The following is a 24010-nucleotide window of genomic DNA, read 5'->3' as shown; positions in this document are numbered from 1 at the left end:
TTTCTCATGGTTACTAAAAAGCTCATTGGCTAATAGCTAGGCAGGATTTTGGGGGCAGAGAGAGTGCTGGGAGAAGAAGGGTGGAGTCAGAGGAGTGGCCAGCCACAGGCAGAGGAAGCAGGACGTGTACAAAATGAGGCAATACGCAACGAGCCATGCAGCAGCACATAATTGACTGAAATGGGTTAATTTAAGTCCTCAGAGCGAGCTAAAAACAAGCTACTGCCCTAAGCTACCGGCCGAGCATTTGTAATTAATTGTAATAGCAATAGTAATAGTAAGTCTCTCTGCGGTTACTTGGGAATAGCTGCTGGGACTCTGCCCACAGGTTGCAGCATGAGGGAGGCTGAGAATCACTGCTTCAGACTCAAGCCATGAAGACTGAAGCGAACAGAGAGACCAGCTAAGTCAATTCCAGATGTTTGAGCTTGAACGAATCCTTCTCTTCCCCGCTCCTCCCTCCTTCTCACCCCCACCCCAGTCTCTTTTCTCTGGAGCCCTGGTCTGCCTGCCTTGAACTCGTTCCGTTGACCAGGCTGGCTTTGGAACTGTAGCCTGTTTCCCGTGTGCTGAGATTATAGGCTTCTTTCATCAGGCCAAACTTGCAAAAATTTCTTGTAATAGAAGATTAAAGTTCATTTTCCTTCTCTCCAATCTCTAGTCATCCATCTTTACGACCTCTCAAATACGACAATTTTTATCTGAATTATTTCTATTATTTCAGTTATCCAAACGGATGAGGTCATGGCCAAAGTGTTGTGCAATACCTCATAAAGTCCACCTTCTGAGAGTCTGACAGTATATGGTCAGGCAGGGGGCACTTTTTAAATTCTGTCTCCCAGGAGGTCTCACCGACACCAGCTCGAGATCCTTGAACTGGCAGAAAGTGAACAGAACCTTCTGAACCTGGCTACAGTTCTGGAGCAGTTCTGAGCCCTTGGGAGCTGAGGGATGCAACTAACTGCAGAATGCTTTCTTTAGATTTATGGATCAAAACAAACTCAAGTCAAAGGCTTAAAAATGCCCCCTCCCCCGAGAAAAAAGTTAAATACGGCTGTTGAATTAATATTTTTATAAGATTTAGTTATTTTTATTTTATGTGCATTGGCGTTTTGCCTGCATGTATGTCTGTGAAGGTGCCAGATCCCCTGGAACCGTAGTCACAGAGAGGTGTGAGCTGCCATGTGGGTGCTGAGACTTGAACCCAGGTCTTCTGGAAGAGCAGCCAGTGAAAAGAGTGCTCTTAATCGCTCAGCCATCTCTCCAGCCCCCAAAATTTGCTTTTTGTTATATATATATTTTTTTTGAGACATGATTTCTCTGTGTAACCCTGGCTATCCTGGAACTTGCTCTGTAGACCAGGATGGCCTTGAACTCACAGAGATCTGCTTGCCTCTGCCTTCCAAATGCTGGGACTAAAGGTGTGTACCACCACCTCCTGGAATTAATATCTTAATATAATTTTAATACTGAGTATAGAGGTAGATGTCACATCTTGAATGTGGAAGAAATGAAAGTCAATGAAGAAATCTCTCTCTTTCTCTCTCTCCTCTGAGTGATCCATGCAGACGCCTGCACCCAGGGCAGGTGGAGGCCAGAGCAGGACACTGAGTGGGAGGCTGGGCTTTCATCATTTTTTACCTCATTTCCCAGAGACAGGGTTTCTCCCTGAAGTGGAAACTCACCATGTTGTGTAGCCTGCCCTATGAGCTCTGAGTGTCTCCCTTTCTCCACCTGCAGTGTTGGGATCATGGACACACATGGCTATCCCAGGCTTTTTACTTGGGTGCTGGGATTTGAACTCTGGTCCTTGTGTCTGGAGATTGGATGCTTTTACCCACTGAGCCATCTCCAGCCTGTGGTTTCCAGTTTTAGTAATTCCCCATTGAGAGCCCCACACTCACGCACTGTTAAAAGAACAGAACCTAATTTAGGCTTCCGATGTCTTCATTTAAAACAAATGTAAACCTTCCTCTCTCTAGGCAACGGCTTTTATCCGTGGCCACCAGATACCCAGGCTACAGTACACTGAAGGAGTCACAGTAGGTCAGGACCTCTGAGATGTCGAAGTGGAAGTCCAGGGTCTTGCCCGGCAGCTCCTTAGAGGCACTGGTCCACACCCGGTGGAGTTCTATCTTGGAGAGGTCGCTGTGTTGGTAGGAAGGCAGCACCAGGCTGGCCGATCGAGAAACAACCAGCTTCAAGATATTCAATGCTTCCCTCCAATGAATGCTCTGTTGGCAACAAACATCCAAGGGTTAAAAGGAAGCCCACCTTTTGAGAGTCCGTGCTCACTACTGAACCATCTCATGACAATAAACATCCAAGGGTTAAAAGGAAGCCCACCTTTTGAGAGTCCGTGCTCACAACTGAACCATCTCATAACAATAAACATTCAAGGGTTAAAAGGAATCCCACTTTTTGAGAGTCGGTGCTCACTACTGAACCCACGAGAGGCTAGAATTCACTGACTTGAAACATAAAATCTACAGTCAAGAAAAGACAAACACTAGACAAAGAGCATTTGTAAGGGAAGTGAACCATACTGTGGAAATCAGTAAATAACACATAATGACCGTTGTGGCCATATTCCAATCACTTAGAGTTAAAATTGCAGGGTATTATTTTTGCTAAGGAGTCATCTTAAGCTGTTAAAAGAGAAAAACTTCACACTCGTGTTAGACTATGGATTGCTCACAGGCAGGTTTCCCCTAGCCCCAGGGCCCTGCCAACTTGGTCCTGTGGTCTCTCTGGGTCTCGCTGCTGCTCTGGTTTTCACTGGACATCCTGATCTCTTTCCTCATCACATCGCATCCTCATCATCAACTGACACAGGGATGGGGGCGCCCGTCCACCTTTCCGGAACCCTTCTCCTCCCTTCCAATAATTAGGTCCCTGTCTACTCCCCCGGCTTGGAACTCAGCTGAATCCTTTCTGCCTGCTTAGACCGTGTCGATGTTCTTCTTTTAAAAGGATTTATTTATAATTTTCATGTACATAGGTGTGTTTGTGCATACACCTGCGTTATTTTATATGTACCATGTGTGAGAGCCTCTGGAGGCCAGAATAGGGCACTAGACTCCTCTGGAAATGGAGTTACAGGCAGTTACGAGCTATCAGGTAGATGATAGGAACTGAATTTTAGTGTTCTGCAAGAGCAGCCAGTACTCTTAACTCCTGAGCCATCTCTCCCGAGGACACAGTTCTCCTGTGTGTACCCGTGACTGAGCACACACTGAGAACACGGTTCTCCTGTGCTCACCCGTGACTGAGCACACACTGAGAACACAGTTCTCCTGTGCTCACCCGTGACTGAACACACACCGAGAACACAGTTCTCCTGTGCTCACCCGTGACTGAGCACACACTGAAATTCTTAGTAAACAGAAAGTGGTAATAAATACCCCCAGTACAGATTGCATAAGGCCTCATGAACTTTACATTTTCTAAATGCTAACGAGAAAGGAATGGCAGCTGCAGAGAGACGCTGGACAACAGAAAAAAAACTACTGAATTAAATCAGTCTGCATACTTTAAAGATGTGTTGTCCTTCGAATGAAAAACAGGACATGTGTTTCATTGGGAAAGTGGTTTCATTTTTGCTTCCATGGGGGGGGGTGCAGACTATGAACACCATCAAAATTAATAAAGATTTAGCCAATGACTTTTAGGGCAGCAATTCCTAGGGTGTGCTCTTGTCTGCACACAAGACCACTTACGTGCTGGGGGAGAGGGGTTGCTCTCTCCTCTCCTCTCCTCTCCTCTCCTCTCCTCTCCTCTCCTCTCCTCTCCTCTCCTCTCTTCTCCTCTCCCTGCCCCCTCTCTTGTCATCAGAGCGAGCTCCAGGAGTGGTTGGCCCCATCTCCCCTGGGCAGAATGGCTGGACACAACAGTATCTAATCTGTCTACATGAGTCAGTGAGTGTTTATCCCCATTTTATAGCTAAACAAATTCTTGAACCCTTTAACGGACTCTGTGGGTTCACGCACCAATCTTTGAAATAAGATAGCAGCACAGGATCTTCCCCCGACTTCCCAGTCAGGTACGTGTCTGGAATACTCAGACTATGTGCCCATAGAACAGTTCCGGCCCTGAAGCAAGGACTGTGTCAAGGTCTTTTTCCGTCTTTCTTCTAAAAATGCCATTCAGGGTGTGATCAACTAGCGTGCATGTCTGTCTTGGATATAGATGAGTAAGTGTGGGGTTGGATGCCAGATGGCCCTACACCCGAGGGCAAGCCACACGCAAGCCTCTTGGGTCTCTCTTGGGTAGCTCTGGATCTATCCAAACACTCACCTGCACATATTTTTCAATGGTCTTCAGGACTTCCACGTTAAACTGCTTGACAGGAACAACCGACAGGTCCATGTAACTGAGCAGACTGTAGATGACCTGAAGGAGTGGCTGTTGCATGCTGGGAAGGCCTTTCTCCAACAACTGCAGGAGGCAAAGGGCAGCCAGTCAGTTCTACCCTCTTCCCTGGAGAAGTACCCAGGCTTCACCACACCCCTATCGTTGCGATGTGCTTGGGGGGCATGGCAAAGAAAACCCTAGCTTCTTTTAAAAAGAGACCTCACTATTCAGCACTGGCTAGCCTCAAACTCACAGCGATTTACCCGCCTCTGCCTCTTAAGTGCTGGGATTAAAGGCGTGCACCACTACTCCCGGTTAAAATCCTAATTATTGAATAAATGACAGGGAGGGCAATTTGGGGAGGTCTGAAATCATAAACATAAAATTCTAATGGTGAAGAAACAGTGAATAAACCTCAAAAGGAAAACTGTGGGCCACTAAGACATAACTTGTTGGTCACAGAGTTGGCAAAGGTTAGAAATTGAGAATGTTAGGTACTGGTTAGTGAGATGAAGACATGCGTATTTCACAAATCATTCGAGATGCCAACTGGATAATTTAGCAATGGAGATCAAGAAAACTAAAGAGGTCTACAACTTCTTTCTTGTCTTAAGTTTTGTTTTTGAGATACTGTTTCGCTATGTAGTCCAGGTTAGCCCCAACCCTCTATTCTGTCTTCGTCTCCCAAGTGCTGAGTATGCAGGGGAGAGCAGTGGCACCCGGTGAACACTGCCTGTCCATTCAAAGTCCATGGCTTTGGAAACTGGAGTCATACTTCTAGGAACATATTTCAAACCAGAAATAAATACTTTGATCACATATGATTTTGCTATGGCTTTTGTTTTATGGTTAAAAATATCATACCTGAAACAAGAGAACAATCTTATGAGATATGATTCAGTTGGCCTAATGACATTTTTTAAGCAATTTATTTAATTTTATTTTATGTGCACTGGTGTGAGGGTGTCAGATCCCCGGGAACTAGAGTTACAGACAATTATGAGTTGCCATGTGGGTGCTGGACATTGAACCCGGGTCCTCCGGAAGAGCAGCAGCCCGTTCTCTTAACCGCTGAGCCATCTCTCCATCCCCATTTGAGACAGGGTCCTCTGACTGATCTGGAACTCAATATGTAGATCAGGCTAACCTCAAACTCACAGAGATCCACCTGCCTTGGATTCCCAAGTCCTGAGATTAAAGGTAGTGATACCACACTTACCTTACAATGGCATTTTCAAACATGGTAGATGATATTATAGAATATATTATGTAAGCAGAAGACAACATACACACAATTATCTATATAATAGATAAATGCTAAAACAATATTAAGAGTGTTTTTCTACAAATAATATAATTTTAAAATCATTTTTTTCTAAAACAATCTTCCTCCAGATTTTGTCTTGTGTTAAACTCTTTTTATAACAGGTACATTAGCACATATCATGATTTATGTTTATCATGTGATAACAGGGCCGTCTGCAGCATAAACAAATTACAAATTAAGCAACAAAACACAGAAGGCTAAGTGGGGTGTCATCCTCACGTACAAGGGGCACACACACGCAGAAAGTAAATAGGAAGCAAGCAGAGCAGGTTTCGAGGGAAGCTGAGCACAGCAACACACATCTGTGTGTGTGCAAGGCCAAGACCTGAATGAGTGAGAGAAACTGAACAGATGTCAATACACTCCCCAGGGCAGGAAGCCGGTGTGCTGTGGGCTATTGTGTCCACACTGCCACAATCCAGATTGTCGACCGGGGACAGAGCCGGTGATGGGCTGACCGGAATTAGTCATAGAGAAGCCAGTTATTTAGATAGAGAAGATACACAGGCAGGGACTAGAGTCTGGGCTTCCTTTTGGTTCTGAGATGAGGGAAGAGACGCATCTCTTGTGGTGTCTCTGGTCAAAAAACAAGGTCAGCTGGTCTAGCAGGTTTTCAACCCCACATTTGACTTCCAAGTCTTTGCTGGTAAATAGAACAATAGAGACTTAATTTAAGCCTACATATTGTGGCTGCAGGCTGAGTGGCTGGTGGAGCCTTGATTGCGGGGCCACGGGGCACCAGACGATAATTAAAATATCAGCAGATTCATGTGCAGTCGGTAAGTCGACAGAAAAACATCACCAGTGAGTTCATCAGAGCATGCTTTGCTTTGCGGGCAATTTTGAGATAAGGGCTGAATAGAATAAATTATGCATCTATTAAATTGGTTCTTTAAGACTTTTTTTTTTTCTGAGAAAGGGTTTCTCTGTTTAGTTTTGGTGCCTATCCTGGGACTAGCTCTTGTAGACCAGACCGGCCTTGAACTCACAGAGATCCGCCTGCCTCTACCTTCTAAGTGCTGGGATTAAAGGTGTGCACAACCACTGCCTGGCTTTGACTTATTTTCTTATGTCTGAATGTTTTGCATGTATATATGTTTGAATGTATGTATTGCACCATTACATGCCTGGTGCATGTGAGGCCAGGAAAGGGCACCAGATCCCCTGGAACTGGAGTTATAGTTATGGTTATGAGCTGCCATGTGGGTGCTGGGAATTGAACCTGGGTCTTCTGCAAGAGAAGCCAGGGCTCTTAACCACTGAGGCATTTTTCCAGCTCCAGAATCTTTTGCCTTTGGAAGACAGAATACTATTCCATTGTATGTACATACCACATCCAATTTGTACTTTTAAAACTTGTATGATGAATGTTCTAGACAAAATCCCCTGTGAGGTCATCTTACTCATTGCCTTAGAACTGGCGTTGTCTATCCCCTGCTTTTGTAGTGGGGTGTTAGTATTGGTTCTTCTCATACTTCCTGGGTGCTGAGGGAAGGGTACTTTTGCTTGCTGGGAAAGCTAGGACCATGGGATTAGTGGAGGTAACAGGGTGCTATGCATGAGGGCTCTTGAGTGAGCGATGAGTTAGCCAGTGAATACTTGGCCGTTGACAGTCTGGCATGGTTCATACACGGCTGATCCATACTGTAAGTCAAAACCCTGTAGGATCAGTGGTGAGTGTTGGATGGGTAGGACTTCTGTTAGCTTGACATTACAGAGAATCTGAAAAAGGTGATGTTGCAAGCACAACCCGGAACTAGATAATTACATCAAGAAGAATTAGGGCAGCTTGCTCTCTTTTCTTTGGGGAAGACCCTAATGAGAGTTGGGAAGGCATATCCCAGAAGGAAAAGAAACATTGAAAACGCTGAACCAAGTTCACTGTTGTCGGTTGTTTGTTCAGAGAACGACCTGTGCATCAAACACTGGAGGTGCTGCCCAAGCCACCTGTTGCCCCGTGACACGCTATGAATGTCTTACACCCATGGTCTGGAAGTCAGAGTACAGGAGTCAGGTTTGCAAGGAATGTGCTAGAAACACATTCGAATGGCCTGTTTCTAGTTCCACAGACAAAAGGCAATGATAAAGATTTTATTTCAAGATTGTACTTTGTTAATTAGTTTAAAACAATCCACCATGAACATATCTAACCACGCAGTAACTTCTTGATAAGATCTGAGCCCCACCCCCACCTCCTCCACCTCTCAAGTGCTGGGATTACAGGGGTGCACTGCCATGCCAGACTAGGATCAAGCTTCGTATCTCAGCCATGCTCGGATGGGTATAGGTATAGTAAGTAGGGGGGTAAACTTTGGAGGCAGCTGGATCTAGGGTTGAGCCAGAGCTCAACAGTTAACTGAACCAAGCCTCAGCTTCTTTAGAGAATACCCATTCCCTGGTGTGTTGTGAGGATTTCAGATGAATCCGTTAGCATTTGGGATAACACATAATAGACATTCAATGTCAAAGCTTTATAAACATGTGAACCACGGATGCTGAAAGTCAAAGTTATCTTTAGCGTCAGTGCTTACCTCTGCTAGGTAGGTGACCATGTTCAAGGTGATGTCAGTATAGGCCTCATGAAGGTAGCGACAAACCACATTGACCCACGTGGGACAGTCTCTTGTGTAGCTGTGCGTCTTGTAAAGCGTCATAACGTGAGCCAGATTTGAAAGTTTGGGGTTTTTTTCTTCCAGGCAAACCTTTAAAGATAAGCAGACCAATTAGAGCATTCCAACAGACACGAAGGAACATTAGCCAATATTCTAAGTCCTAACAGACCGAAAGTAGACCCATATCAGCTTTGGTAGCCGCAGAAGTGCTTCGCTTAGTAATTAGCCAATACACTTTTCTTCTTGTTTTGCTTTTTAAATTGACTTATTTTGTGTACCTGTATGTGTGTGAGCATGTGAGTGCCAGGGAGGGCCTGTGGAGGTCAGAGATCAGCCTGAGGAAGTCGGCTCTCTCCTTCCACCATGCAGGTTCTGGAGATGGAAGGTGGGCAGGCTTGGCAGCAAGCACCTTTACCTGCTGAGTCATTTCTCCAGCTCCCGTTGGTCACTTTGTCTGTCTTTTTTTCTTTCCTTTCTGTCTCTGTCTCTCTCTTGTCATATCTATCTATCTGTCTGTCTGTCTGTCTGTCTGTCTATCTGTCTGTCTATCTATCTATTTGTTGGAGACAGGGTTTCTGTGTGTAGCCCTGTCTAACCTGGAACTCACTCTCAGAGATCCGCCTGCCCCTGCCTCCCAAGATTAAAGGTGTGCGCCACCACACCCAGCCTGCTTGCTTTTCTTAATAACGAAGCAGGGCAGCAGGGCGAGATGGGGTGGGGGAGGAGCCAGTTTGTAACAGCCACTTAGAGATGTCTGTTATGCAAGGCATCAACTTTTGAGATAACCATTTCCTTCTCCAGTCTGGCCATTCCTGCCTGGCACTGAGTCTTCCTCGCGGACCTGCTGCATGTGGAGTCCTGACGCATACCTGAGCAATTCTTTCCGCTACATCCTTACAGAACTGATTGGGGTTCTCAAAATGCTGGATCAGCTGGGGCAGGAGACACAGGACATTCAGAGGAAATCCTGCATGAGAGAAGATACAATGGCCATGGCTGAGTGTGGTCTGCGGTGACTGGGACAGTTGGAAGGCGTACATAGATTTTATTTTGTCCTAAGGTGATTCAAAACGGGCCCGTTTGTCATTTTTTGAGACAGGGTCTCTCACAGAAACAAGAATGATCTTTAGCTCCAGCGAGGATGACCTTGAAACTTGTGACCCGCCCACCTTCATTTCTTGAGGGCTGGGACTATTGGTGTGTACCACACAGTGCCTGGTTGTGTGAGGGCCTGAATTACACTTGTGATTTCAACATACAGTAATCACCTGTTTGTGAGCAATGGTAACTCAGATTTTACTGACATACAATGAACTGAACTGAAACACTAGTTTAAGACTTTTTAACATATAAAAATATAAGCTGGACGTGGTGGCACACACCTTTAATCCCAGCACTTAAGAGGCAGACACAGGCAGATTTCTGTGAGTTCAAGGCCAGCCTGGTCTATATAGTGAGTTCTAGGCCACCTAGGGCTACAAAGAGACCTTATTTCAAAAAACAAAACAAGACAAAACAAAACGAAAAACCCAACATATTTTACAGCTGGTCATTGTGGAATAACCTATAATCCCAGCACTCAGGAGACAGAGGCAGGCAGATCCCTGAGGTTCAGCCTGGTCTATGTAGAGTTCCAGATCAACCTAGTTAAAGTCTGTCTCAAAAAATAAAAACAACATATTTGAGCCTTAGTCATATAACTGGAAATATTCTTCAAGATAATAAGAATTTCTCATTATGGCTAAGTTAAAATTCAGTTAATGAAATAAATTCTTAATTACTTATGATATTAAAAAGCTGGTGTATTGATTTTACTTAATTCAGAACAATAGAGAACCAATGCATTTTTCAAGAGGACAAAGAAAGGCAAAAGGAAAAAAGAAAACAAACAAAATACCCAAAACAAAATCCAGAAGATTTGGGATTAGGAAAAAAATGTACATGAGCAGGGGACTAAGTTGACAATACTTGCAATTTGACCCAGAAATCACTTACACCATACAAATATGAATATACGTATACACACATAACTATATCTATATAAATTGCTACCCCTTTTGTTTTATATACTATAGAATACTTTTATCTAACACTATAGATACAGACATATAGTAGTATCTTATTTCTCTAAGGCTGAATGCAACCATTAGGGCTACAAGGATGTGCGATACTGGCCTTACCGATGGCTTGCGATGAGTCCACCATGGGTACTTTGGAAACCGGCGTCAGCAAACTGAAGAGCTGCAGGGTCAGATCTGTGGTGGTGAGGGAGGTGAAACCCTTCAGGAGGAGCTGCTGTAACCCCGAGAAGTCTGCCCACTGGAGCTGCCCTTGGAGTTTCTCGAGCTTTTCCCGGGTCTCGGCTTTATCCAGCGGCATGTGTGCCAGCAGCCGGTTCAAGAGCCTTAATGCCATGAGGTATTCAAACTCAAAGTCGGACTCCATCAGGGCCACCGTGACCCAGAAGATGGTGGCCAGCAGGTTGGAGGGATGGTTTACGTGGGATGGGTCTGTGAGACTGTCCTTCAGCGAGGAATTGCTTCTGGTCTTTGAGGAAAGGCCTTGTTGGGTACAAGCTTGGATTCTGTCCAGCGTGGCACTTCGAGGTGGGTCGGAGGACCGGTCAACCACACCAAACTTCTTGGGCACCGAGAAGCTCCTTTGGTGCCGGCTCCGCTCTGCAGTTGTGGTGTTGCCGCTGGGAGTCCCGGGGTTGACGTTCAGCTGGCCAGTGCTCTTCCTGCTTGCCGCCAGTTTAGTGCTGGAGCTCAGATCTGGTGATGAAGAACTAGGTATAAACAGAGGTGAAGTCAGCAGAATGCCAGTAAGTGCCACTGAACAGCTCCTGCTTTTATCTTCCGAAGGACAGCCAAGGAGGAGAGCCATTCCTCAGAGAACAGTGCCTTGGTCTATGACCATATCACCCCAAACTTGGCTTGGTAGCTCAAGAACAATCTCCAAAAACCAACACTAACTTTCATTTATTGAAAGTCTAAAATCCCAGCAATTTAGTGACCTTTCATTTGCGTTCTATCTGAATGTGGGTGGGAAAAATTATAAAATAAGATATACCAACAAGTGCAAAGTTTATCTCCTTTTACTTTAGACAGAAAGTTATCAAGAAGGAAAGTGGTAAGTACACAGGACAGGGGAAAGGTTTCAGCACTTATAAAATTTGACTGCTCCCTCATCCCCCGCTCTGAGACAGGGTCTCACTTTGCAGCCCTGGCTGACTCAGAACTCACTGAGTTGACCAGGCTGGCCTTGAACTTAGAGAGATTTGTCTTTTAACTCTATTCATACTGAAAAAGTCAAACTCTTCAACTGCATTTTGTCGGCCTGCCTGCCTTCCTCCCTCCTCCACACCCTCTCTCTCATAGAGTCTGGCTATTCCTCCTGGGCGGGCCAAAGACACACAATTCTCCTGAGGCTTCATCATCAGTGCTAGGATGACAAGTAGGGGCCTTGGCACTCACCTTTACCTAGTATACTCTTGCAGGTTAGAGATACAGGTTCATACAGACTGATGATTCTAGGGTTAGTAATCACACCAAAGGTATAAAAATGCTCAAGTTAAAAATAATAAAATATTAGCTGGGTGATGATGATGCACACCTTTAATCCCAGCACTCGGGAGGCAGAGGCAGGCTGATCTCTGTGAGTTCGAGGCCAGCCTGGTCTACAAGAGCTAGTTCTAGGACAGGCACCAAAGCTACAGAGAAACCCTGTCTCAAATAACAAAACAAAACAAAACAAAACAGTGAGTTCCACGCTAGTCCAGACTTTCTTCTTTTAAAAATTATGTTTATTTTATACATATGACAGTTTTGCTTGCATGTATGTATGCATACTGCATGCATTCCTGGTGCCTGCAGAGGCTAAAATTATGTGTTATGATCTCCTGGAACTAGAGTTACAGGTGATTAAGAGCTCCCATGTGGGTGTTGGGAACATGTTTTAAAATATGTACATATAATGAAAACATGTATGTTGCAACTACCCTTTTCCTTTTTAATTTATTTTTATTTTTTTAAAAGATTTATTTATTATGTATACAACATTCCTTCCATGTATGCTTGCATGCCAGAAGAGGGTGCCAGATCTCATTATAGATGGCTGTGAGCCACCATGTGGTTGCTGGGAATTGAACTCAGGACCTCTGGAAGAGCAGGCAATGCTCTTAACCGCTGAGCCATCTCTCCAGCCCCATTTCCTTTTTTAAAATCTAAGGAAATTATACAGGGCTGGAAAGATGGCTTGGTGGTTAAGAGTACTTATTGCTCTTGCAGAGACAGGGGTTCTGTTCCCAGGACCTACATAGTGGCTCACAACCACATGTAACTCCCAGGCACTCAGGAAATACATATTTACACACAAAAATAAAAAAAATTCCTAATAAAAGAAGATACTAAATATACTTTTTAGGTTCTAAGTAGATTTCAAAACCTACATCTGTTCTTTGTACTCTGGCCAACATTCAGCACAGTGAGTTTGATAGCCAGATCTCAGTAATCCGAATCTCACCGAGACAACACCGTGAAGAGGTCACTGTTCTTCAGGCAGTCAGACAAGTTCTCCACAGCGGCTTCCAGGGTCAAGAGCGCTTCCATCACATAGCCCTGTGGAGCACACAGAGAGCAGTCAGGGCTGCTAACCGCCTGAGGGGGTGCTCATCTAGCACAAACTCTCTTCCAACCACAACACGATTTCTTAACACTAGACAGTTGTGATGATGTTCATTTACAAAGTCCAAGATCAAACTATAAAGCTTGCTAGGAAAAACAGCATAGAGGTTAGCAGATAACCATAAGGATTTATTTCCTCAAGTCTGACAGACTTAACGAGGGATAAAAACACAACAGGGCAGCATGTGTGTGTGTGTGGGGGGGGGGGCTGAGTCCCCTGCTGAGGGGAAGGGCAGGTCACTAAAATATAGGGGTGACAATATGTGGAAACCTTGGGCAAGGTGAGGTGTAGAGAGAGCGGAGCTTCTGTGAAATTTTACTCAAACTTCCGATGGCTAGAAGGAAGACAGAGAGTATGTCTCATGGGGAAAGGGGTTGGCCTTGGCCTCACAGTTACTCAGTGCTCCTAAGGCTCTGAACTTTACCTACAGAGTACCTCCAGCAGCGAGTCTCTCTCCATCCTGTCTCCAGAGCTCTGCACAGTCCTGGAAGTCATCCATGCAGGGATGGACAGAGCTTGGCCCACATACAATGGGGAGTCCTGCTTGGCTCTGGTAGATTGTATAACTGAGTCCCCAGCAGAGGGCAGAAAGGCCCCAAATAAACAAAGTTATCCTAAACAATATAAACCAACTCATCGCCACCTGCCATGAAGACCACCACTACCACTACCAAACAGACAAATGCGATGAACCACTGAGAGCTTTTCAGATGTTCATATCACAAAATATGATTGCATCTGTTGAATTTGTACAATGTCCCTGGGGTAACTTGGAAACAATAAAGGTTAACTTCTAAAATCAATTTTTGGGTGTGGTTCTGCGGGTTGAAGCCAGCTCCTAGGGACTCCAGCAGAATGCTGTGTCACGGAGGGGTACTTAGGGGGTCACTCCTTTCCATACCTGAATCTCATCACCGTGCTCTCCGATCACCTCTACCAATCTCGACAGGAGGTCAGACAGAGCATGTGCTGACAGGGGCTGCTTGAGGGCCCGGAAGATCTGAAAGGATCGGCCTGCGTAGTGCCTGGAAGAGCTGGCAAGGGCTGTCTGCAATGCAACCTCACTCAAATGCTGCTCCAGATGGAAACCTGCGGCCAGAAGAACAGGGGACAGACAGGTCAGTCTTGGTGATTCGCACCGGCATGCTCAAGTAATGAGGAGAGTTAGAACCAGCTGACCGCAGCCCCCACCCCATACTGATGTTTATTTAAAAAATCAACCATTTTGAGCTGGCAACAGTGCCATGGACCAGATGACCCTGCCTCAGAAACAAACAGGGTGCATTTCTACTCAGGAACAGAGGGTTCACCTAGCATACGCAAGGCCTTGGGCATTGTGAAACTTAAATATAAAGGCCTCATCAGTTAAGAGGACCTGGGTTCGGTTCCCAGCACCTATATAGTGACTCCCAACCATCCAGTTCTGGGGATCTGACGCCCTCTTCTGGCCTCCATGAGCACTGCATGCACATGGTGCACATAAACCTTTCAGGCAGAACAGTCAGACACATAGAATTTAAAAATAAAGGAAACAATATATAAGCAAACAGACAAGTGAACAATAGAACTTCAAGCCATTTCAAAGTAAAAAACAAACTTTGTATGAATCATGGAACTTTCAGGGAGAGGCAGAGGGCTTGAGGCCAGATAGTCCCGGTTTTAAGTCAGAGGATGTGTCTCTGGGAAAGACAGGGTTTTTCTTAGGAGCCCACAACCTTCTCTTTGACTTGTCACCAACAGGCTGTATCTCACTGGGATGTTACAAGAATTAAACAACACAATGTCTGATATACAACCCACATGCACAAATGTATTATTTAACACTCTTTCTTCCTTATCTTTTTTTATTCTATAGTTCTTTTTCTCCCCCCCCCCCCATGTGTATGTTGATGTATACATGTGAACAGGTACACAAGCACCCATGTGGAGGGGGCATGTTGATGCCAGGTGTTCTCCTCAACAGCTCTCTCCTCACTTTTGGAGACAGTGTCTCTCAATGGACCTAGAGTTTGCTTCTTTCAGATATACTGGCTGGCCAGGGAGCTCTGGAGATCTACCTGCCCCGTTCCCCCAGTGCAGGGGTTACAGGTGTGTGCCTGCTGGGCATCCAAGCTCAGATCTTCATGTATTTCAGCAAGTATGCTAACTGAGCTATCTTCAATCCCTGGACTTTTTTAAAAGCTTTCCTTCCTTCCTTCCTTCCTTCCTTCCTTCCTTCCTTCCCTCCCTCTCTCCCTTTCTCCTTCCTCCCTTCCCTCTTGTTGACAAAGGACCTTACACTGTAGCTTAGGTTGGCCTGGAACTCACTGTGTAGTAGGCTGGCCTTGAACTTGAAACAGTTCTCCTGCCTCAGATGCCAGGATTATAGGATAAGCTACTACGCCTGGATTACTTCTTTTTTAAAAAAGAGGTTTTGTTGGAGATACATTTTTTTTAAAGATTTATTTATTAATTATGTATATAGTGTTCTGTCTGTCTGTATGCTTGCTGACCAGAAGAGGGCACTGATCTCATTACAGATGGCTGTGAGCCACCATGTGGTTGCTGGGAATTGAACTCAGGACCTCTGGAAGGGCAGTCAGTGCTCTTTAACCTCTGAGCCATCTCTCCAGCCCCTGGAGATACATTTTTTAAAGTAGAGGAAAGATAGGGATGCATCTAACTAGACTCCGCCTCCTTTCTCCCAGCATTCAGTTTAATTTTCCCCACCTACCTAAGTTCTGCCCTGCTATAGGACCAAAGCAGTTTCTTTATGCATTAATGGTAGTCACAGCATATAGAGGGAAATCCCACATCAGTTGGCTGCAGCTTGGAAATGTATGATGGGTCATGCATGATACTTGTGTAGTGTGCGCCACGAGAGAAGAATGCTGTGAGAGAGATTTGGAGAAACAGGAAGAAGTACCTGATTTGGAATCTTTAAATACAGATACAACATGGCGTAGGAAATTAGAAAGCTGCTCGGCACTCTTTGAGTTCTGATTTTTGGGTGTGATGTCTTCGTGACACCAAAGTGGACCAAATGCCCTAAAACAGAACATATCAATGTTAAACACATGGCTGTCATTTTGTGTTAAAAGACACACTAGAAGGTTCTAACTCCAAAGATAAAATGTAATTCTAAAAAAGACTTTATTATTTTTAATTATGGTTATGTGCCATAACTGCAGTACTCATAGAAGCCAGAAGAGGGCGTTAGATCCTCCGGAGATGGAGTGACAGACCTGATGTTGGTGATGGGATCTAAACCTAATATCCTCTGGAAGAGCAGCGAGTGTTTTAACTGCTGAGCCATCTCTCCAGCCCCATATATATATTTTAAATTTTACTAAATTAACTAGAGGAAGCATATCAAAACTTCTGCACATACTCAAAAATAACTGTTTGTGGGGATTTGCTTTTGATGTTTTTTAAAAGACTAATGATTGTGCTCTAGTATAATATGAGTATGTGGGTGCACATGCCATGGCGCAAATGGGGAGGTCAGAGCACAGTTCTGTGGAGTCTCTTCTTTCTTTTGCCTTCACAGGGGGTCCCAGGGATTGAACTTGTATTGCCAGCCTTTCTGAAAAAGTGCTTTTCCTACTGAGGCATCTTACCAGCATTATTTTAAACTCATTTACAACAGTTAAAATCTCCTATTTTAAGCCAGCAAGATGCTCAGCAGGTAAGGCATGGGCCACCAGGCCAGAGGATCTGCGTTTGATCCCTGGGACCCACACGGTGGGAGGAAAGAACTGATTCTGGCTAATGTCCTCGGACATCATGGCAGGCACCCTCCTGCACCAAGAAGTAAATAAGTGTAAAATGTTCGATTTCAAAAGGCCAGTGCTTGGCATACTGTAGGCCTTATATTTTGTTTGAGGAGTGATGTAAAATGTTAGGAGTTCGCCCAGATGAACGTTTGCTGCTGCTCAGAATCACATCATCAAGGTGTGGGACACTGTGGAGCCAACAGAAAATGGCTTCTATTACCTAAACTTGTGTCTGAATGGTAAGGATGGGATGGGGGAGCTGGAGAGATGCTCAGTGGTTAGAGCACTCGCTGGCTACTCTTCCAGAGGACCTGGATTTCAATTCCCAGCCCCCACAAGGTGGCTCACAACCATCTGTAACTCCAGTTCCGGGGCCTCCAAAGCTCTCCTGTCTCCACAGGCACTGTACATACATTGCGCACATATGTACATATGTAAGTAACACACACACAAACATATAAAGCTACACAATTATCTTTTTTAAAGAATGGGGAGGAGTAGATGAGGTGACTGCTAGCGGACTCTAAGCGGCAGCAGTAACTGTTGACAGCTGGGGGCTGAGCGTGCACGACTTAAGCCCCTAGGGAGGACAGCAGACTCCAGATCACCTGTATGCAGGTTTTCACACACCACTGGCCCTCAGGGCACCTGCAATTCTGAAGCCTTACTGATGAACATGGAGAATCGGAAGACCTGAGAAAACAGGACCATTTCCAGTTTCCCTAGATTCTGACGCCTGACTAAATGGATTCTTCCCCTCTGTGTTTCATGTTCCTTTTGGCTTCCGACTCCGGAGCGGAGGAGCGAATGGTCTCCGAGCGCGTGCCCCGGGGTGGACTGTGGTGAACATCCTCGGGCCTGACTGCCGTCCCCGCTTACCTGGTTGTCAGAAACTCAATGAGCTTGTTGGCTTTCTCGTCTGTTTCAGCGGCTGTGTCCACGTCTTCTACCTCCTGGGTCATCTGTGGGAGGTTCCCACTGCTGCCGCCAAGACTGATGCTGGAGGACGTGGAGCTGGAGCTCAGGCCGGAGTCTGGCACTGGGGACGACTGGTCCTCCCTCAGGAAGTCAAAGCCGCCTGGTGGGAAGAGAAGACAGCAGGAGGATGGGCTAGGGTGCCAGCAAGTCTGAAGTGCGACATTGAAGGGCCTTTGATTTGGGCTGTGGTTATGAGTCCCCAACACCAGTCATGCTTCTTTCCTTCTGGCCTGAGATGCATGGCTGTGCCTGCCGGTGTGTAACGGGGATCATGGGGAGGACATGCTGTCTTCCACACGGGGGTTTGGCTAGATGCTGTGGTAAAGGGGAGGTGCATGTGTGTTGGCATATCCTAGCTAGATCAGCTAACTACAAAAGGCCAAGTAATGGACAATTTAAACATTTAAAATGATTCCTTTGAAAAACACTAGTTACTCAATGGCTGATGGGTAAGTTAGATTTAATGTTTTTGAGTAAATGTGACTATGAGCTTGACTAAGTTAAATGTGTATTTAATATGTGTGTGGGGACATATGTTCATATGAACATATAATATGCACACACATATATTCATTTGGTGTTTGGGATTAGAGCAAGGACCTCATGCATGCTAAGGATATATTTTATCACTGATCTGTACTCTAACCATGTATCAGAATATTTAAATGAGCTATATAGCATGATATCCAAAGAACTATAGCATAAGAAAATACTTTTTTTTTTTTAAGCTGGGCAGTGGTGTTGCACGCCTTTAATTCCAGCACTCAGGAGGCAGAGGCAGGTGGATCTCTGTGAGTTTGAGGCCAGCCTGCTCTACAAGAGCTAGTTCCAGGACAGGGTTCAAAGCTACAGAGAAACCCTGTCTTGAACTGCCCCCCCCAAAAAAAACCAAAGAAAAATAAAAGAAAATACTGGTTTTTTAAAAATAATGTTATTTTTCACTTTATATTTGTTTAACAATGTACATTTCTAGTTATACTGTAATTTGGAAATGTATATATGCAATTATCTTCCTTTTCTCTAGTTTTGAATTTTTGTGTTCCCCTAGATTCTAACAAAGCATAGACAGTCACTCAGTAAAGAGCAAACCCCTTCAGGGGACAAGGAGGGACACCTAGCACACTCGCCATGTCCTGCTCAGGCAGGGGGCAGAGTCACCTTGTGGTTCCAGATTCTCATCCTTCTGTGTTCCAGGCCAGTGCTCTTGAGCGCTGAGCATCGTAAGGTCAGCATATCAAGAGGGACATACTCCCTGGGGGCAGCAGTCAAAGAATTATGAAAAATGCACTTTAAAATGCTCAACCATAAAAAGGCTTTTCAGAGCCATGTTCACACGAAACGGTGTCATTTTATCACTGCGAAAAGCCGGAGGCCAGCACAAGGGAAGTGAGCGGGGCTCCCTGGCCTCCCCCATCCACTTCCCCACTGGTGCTGCAGAAGCTAGCACCATCTCCCTCCCCACGGGTGCTGTGCTCACACCCACTCCTTCTCACCTGTATAGAGATATTCTGGCTGGTAGGCTGGCTGCATGGTTAGCGTCTTGGCTTCCCCCAGCTCTCGGGTCTGCAGGAGGACGGAGGCAATGGTGTGAAAGTTGCTGTTGCAGGAAAGGGCAATGAGGAGGTGAAGGAGCAGCTTTTTGCTGTGCTCAAAGACTTCAGGCCGATAATGGTCCAAACCTGGAACCAAGGGCACAATCTCTTAATGTCAACCAATGCTAACCGCTAAACCCCATGAGATTCAGGGATAGCAAGGACTCTAGAATGCCTGCAGGAATGCCTGTCGGGAGGGAGAACCACCATTAGCGGTCTTTGTTAGTCTTTGGGTTACCAACATAATAAAGTTGGGCTTAGGGAAAATAAGATGCTTTGTGACTTAAATGAAGTGTTTGCTGGAGTAGGAGGGCCTTCTGTGTTATTTTCATTGGTCAAACAAAGAAACTGCTTTGGCCTTTTGATAGGACAGCATCTTAGATAGACGGAGTAGACTGAACAAAATTCTGGGAGAAAGAAAACAGAGTCAGGCAGACGCCATGAAGCTCTGGCCTGAGATGGACGTAGGTTAGACTCTTCCTGGTAAGCCATCACTTCGTGGTGCTACACAGATTATTAGAAATGGTTTAATCAAGATGTGAGAATTAGCCAATAAGAGGCTGGAACTAACGAGACAGGCAGTGTTTAAATGAATACAGTTTCCGTGTAATTATTTTGGGTGTAAAGCTAGCCGGGATGAACTGCAGCAGTTTTCATAATATGTTGACAGTATGCCTTTTCTGACCTCTCCATAGCATTTAATGTGGTTCATAGTCTTTTTGCTTGATGTATTCTCTTTCCTGGATCTGCTATTAAAGTGTCTTTTTTTTTTAAAAAAAAATAAAAACATATATTTGTTAGCTATATTTTGTTTGGAAGTACATGCTGGCTTTGAGCTTGAGATCTTCCATTAGACACAGTGCTGAGATCACAGGTATGTGCCACCACGCCAGGCTTAAAGGATCTACATTCTGTTTCTCTCTTTCCAACATTTAACTGATGTTCTAGATGGTTCTTCTTATACTTTTTGCCCATCGCTTGAACACCTAAAGCTAGGTACTTAGCCTGCTACATTCCCTCTAATTTTTTTTTCCTCTCTCTCTGATTTTTTCGAGACAGGGTTTCTCTGTAGCTTTGGAGCCTGTCCTGGAACTAGCTCTTGTAGACCAGACCGGCCTCGAACTCACAGACATCCACCTGCCTCTGCCTCCCAAGTGTTGGGTTTAAAGGCGTGCACCACCACCGTCTGGTTCTCTCTTTGTTTTGATCAGATTTCATGACTTTCTATTTGTTTCCTCAGCTGAGGATTCCCTAAATAAATTCATACTATGTTGGGTGTCTTTATTTATGTAATGCATTTTTAAGGTATGAACCACCATGTGGTTGCTGGGAATTGAACTCAGAAACTTTGGAAGGACAGCCAGTGCTCTTAACCGCTGAGTCATCTCTCCAGCTCTATTTTGGGTATCTTGAAAGATGCATCATTAACAACACATTTAGATTACAGAAATGTCAGTGTTAAGCTATGACTGATCACTAGGAACAAGGCATATTACAGAGCATAAAGGTACAATGAGAAAGGAGAGGATTGATTTTATAACTGAAGCTAACCTACGTGCCATGAAGAACAGGTCTATGAAAGCCCTCTACGTGTTTATCATCCTGTTGGTGAGAATTCCCTTTAGATCCAGTCTTACCTAAGAAGACAGCGTGAAGTAGCAATGGAAGGTGAAGTGCCCAGTCTTCTCTCACACTGTGATCCACCACCATCTCGGTCATAAAAATCACGGCGATATTGCACCTGACCAACAACATGGAGAAACGAACGCCACTTTTATAAAGGATGTAAGGACTTCAGCAGGCCAAGTCACAGCTAAATGCAACTAAGATTCACTGAAAAGCTACGTAAAGGTACTTATTCAAGAGAGACAGAATTTTAAAAGTTTGTTTATTTTTACTGGATGTTTATAAGTGCCTCATTGTGTGCCATCTGCATGCAGTACCCACAGAGGCCAGAAGAGGGCACTAGGTCCCCCTGAAACCTATGTGATGCTGGGAATGAAACCCAGGCCCTCTGCAAGAGCAGCCAGTGCTGTTATCTCCTGAGCCATTTCTCGGGCTCCCCAGGAACAGCACAGAGCCCACTACAAGAAAAACCAGTTAGGCTTATCACAGAATGGTGAGTCTTCTAGCAACCAGAGCTGAAGAAAAAGGGAGAGATCGAAGAGGATTCCATCCCTTGAAGTGGTGTGCAATCTAACAGGCATCACCGAATTAGTTTCAAGATTACATCAAGGAGAGCTTCAAAGGGTCACAGGCTGATAGTTAACTAAACTCTGCTAATATTCTAGGATCTGGGGATAGTCAGTAAACCCCCCCCCCCGATTTAAAAAGGGCCCTCCTGTAGTGAGGCCAGGCCAAAGTCCCTCATTTCACCGGTAGAGAAATCCTTCCAAAGCCAAGTGCTCATTTCCCTCCATCCCTGCATGCGCTCACCTGTGCAGCGGTCCCCGCGGAGTGATGGTCTCTGGGAGGTAGTCGACCAAGGGGGCCCAGCATCCTCCAGTACATGGCATGGGTAAAGGCTGTGGCTGCTTGGCCTCCGTGATCGTTAGCAACCAGCCCGTGTAGGGAGAGATCGGATCATCTGGAGGACGAGAAAGACACGGTGGCTTTATTTGCAGGGGAAAAAGACTTGTGCTGACCACAGTTGGTGTTTACAGAAAGCATCTTATACATGTATGCTTGCTGGGACAGCAACTCACTAAGCGTGCTGTTATATGAGTTAAACCAGTTGATTCTGTAATTATTTGATTAACTATTACTTGATGATTTATAGTTATTCATAAAAGAGCAAATAAAAATACAGATTAAAAAATGTTCAATCATAATTCCCACGATAGGGAAATGTTCCCAGCCTTCCCCATTACAGAGAAATGCAGTTCTTTAAAAAAAATAATCTAGCTATCTATAATTTTTCTTATTTTGTGTGTATTGGTGTTTCATCTGCATCTATGGCTGTGTGAGGGTGTCAGATTTTGGAGTTATAGACAGGTGTGAGCTGCCATGTGGGTGTTGGGAATTGAACCCGGGTCCTCTGGAAGAGCAGTCAGTGCTCTTGACCACTGAGCCATCTCTCCAGTCCCTGAGATGCAGTTCTTATTTCTACTTAGCTCAGAGCAAGTGCCTGTCCTCTCATCCCACATCCAACTGCCAGGCCCAACAACAACAGTGCTAACATCTCAGGGGACCGACAGGGGCAGGTACATGTCAAGCTCTGTCCTATGTACTTCCATCTTAAGAGTCTAATGGCGGGTATTCTCATACGAGAATATTGACCTCTCAACACAGTCAGAGAGATCTGCCTTCCGAGCACATACCTTGCATCTGGACACTTGTGTCTAGCCTTGTCTCTGTCTGTGCCTAACTTACCCTCCTCTGTCACCATGGCTCCTTATTGTCATCTTGCCTCTGTTCTCACTCTGTGTACACCCCGTGTTCCACAGAGAAGCCAGAGCCATCCCTTGGAAACTTTGCCCATGTGTCTTTCCTTGTTTAACACTCTCCAGAGGTCCCCTTTACACCCAGAAGGAAGCCCACAACCCATACAGTGACCTTAGAAGTCTTTACAAGGCTACCACGTTCCTCTCCTGGCTAACAGCCTCCTCTTTCCTCACTGTTCACTCTGCCTCAGTCATGATGACTTCCTTGCTGGTCTGAGCATCGATAGACAAGACTTGGTCCAGACTCAAGAACTTTGGCTCTACTGTCTCCCCTGATCGGCTCTAGGCTCTCTTCTCAGTGAGGACTCAGTGCTCTGTCACACAAGAGCATAGTCGAAAGCACCACGTGCTTTTATTTTTTAAATTTTGGTTGTTCTGAGAAATCAGAAGAAATGATGTGAGGGTGTTTTTCTGAAACCCACCTGACCACGAGGAGCTGTCACGCTTTGACAGGGGTCACTAGGACGCCTTGAAGATGACAGCAATCAAGTCAGTACCATGCTCACTCTGCCAATCCCTGCAAGGCAGGGCAATGCTCTATCCAAGTGTACAGTCTGCACCCTGAAGGCGGGCAGGGGCAGCCGTCTGAGGAATAGCCTGGCTGAGGTACAGGAGACGGGTCTCACAAGGAGACCGGTGCTGTCACCCCATGTCTGTCACACTCCGGGCCAGGTGTCAGCATACTGCTTAACCTCTGAACCCAAATTTTATTTATTTAAGATTTTTGCATTTATTTTTATTTCATTTTATGTATATTGATGTTTTTCTTGGAACCAGAGTTACAGAGAGTGTGAGCTGTCATGTGGGTGCTGGGAATTGAACCTGGGTCCTCTGTAAAAAGCAGCCAGTGCTCTTAACCACTGAGCCACCTGTCCAGCCCCTATTTATTTTTATTTATATGCATGTGCATGCCTTCCTGAACATAGGTCTTGGCACCACGTGTGTGCAGTTGCCCACAGAGGCCAGAAGAAGACATCAGATCCCCTGGAAGAGGAGTTACAGAGGATTATTAGCTGCTAACACGATGCTGGGAATTGAACCCACTGCTTCTTCTCCAGAGGACCCAGGTTCAATTCCCAGCACCCACATGGCAGTTCACAACAATCTGCAACTCCAGTTCTGGGGAACAGATACCCTCTTCTGCTGGCAATGCCTATAATGTAAACAATTAGACCAACTCTTTAAGAAAGTTCCACAACACAGACTCATGCTACTGGAGTGTCCTTTGTTTCTAGAATTTCTTTGATTCCTAGACAATTTATAT

At 45.2% G+C, this 24010-nt stretch overlaps 1 protein-coding gene across 6 annotated transcripts in view; it reads right to left on the bottom strand.

The window, feature by feature from the left end:
- Fry (FRY microtubule binding protein) overlaps positions 1-24010 on the bottom strand; it is a 388874-nt gene that overhangs the window by 47515 nt on the left and 317349 nt on the right. For all 6 annotated transcript variants that reach the window (XM_041677848.1, XM_041677844.1, XM_041677843.1 and 3 more), the window contains 12 exons: positions 21740-21890; positions 20941-21044; positions 19205-19390; positions 17613-17811; positions 15884-16005; positions 13880-14067; positions 12817-12911; positions 10473-11080; positions 9162-9259; positions 8212-8382; positions 4297-4437; positions 2055-2234 (listed from right to left, as the gene is read on the bottom strand). In XM_041677848.1, coding sequence (XP_041533782.1) covers positions 2055-2234; positions 4297-4437; positions 8212-8382; positions 9162-9259; positions 10473-11080; positions 12817-12911; positions 13880-14067; positions 15884-16005; positions 17613-17811; positions 19205-19390; positions 20941-21044; positions 21740-21890 — 2243 coding nt within the window. The remainder of the gene's footprint in view (positions 1-2054; positions 2235-4296; positions 4438-8211; positions 8383-9161; positions 9260-10472; positions 11081-12816; positions 12912-13879; positions 14068-15883; positions 16006-17612; positions 17812-19204; positions 19391-20940; positions 21045-21739; positions 21891-24010) is intronic.

This window comes from Microtus oregoni, unplaced genomic scaffold (assembly GCF_018167655.1).
Source record: "Microtus oregoni isolate MIOR12 unplaced genomic scaffold, Mior012 000029F_ref0000214, whole genome shotgun sequence".
Taxonomy (NCBI): Eukaryota; Metazoa; Chordata; class Mammalia; order Rodentia; family Cricetidae; genus Microtus; species Microtus oregoni.
Note: the sequence above shows the minus strand (reverse complement) of the source record. Positions and strands in the feature narration are given on the sequence as shown.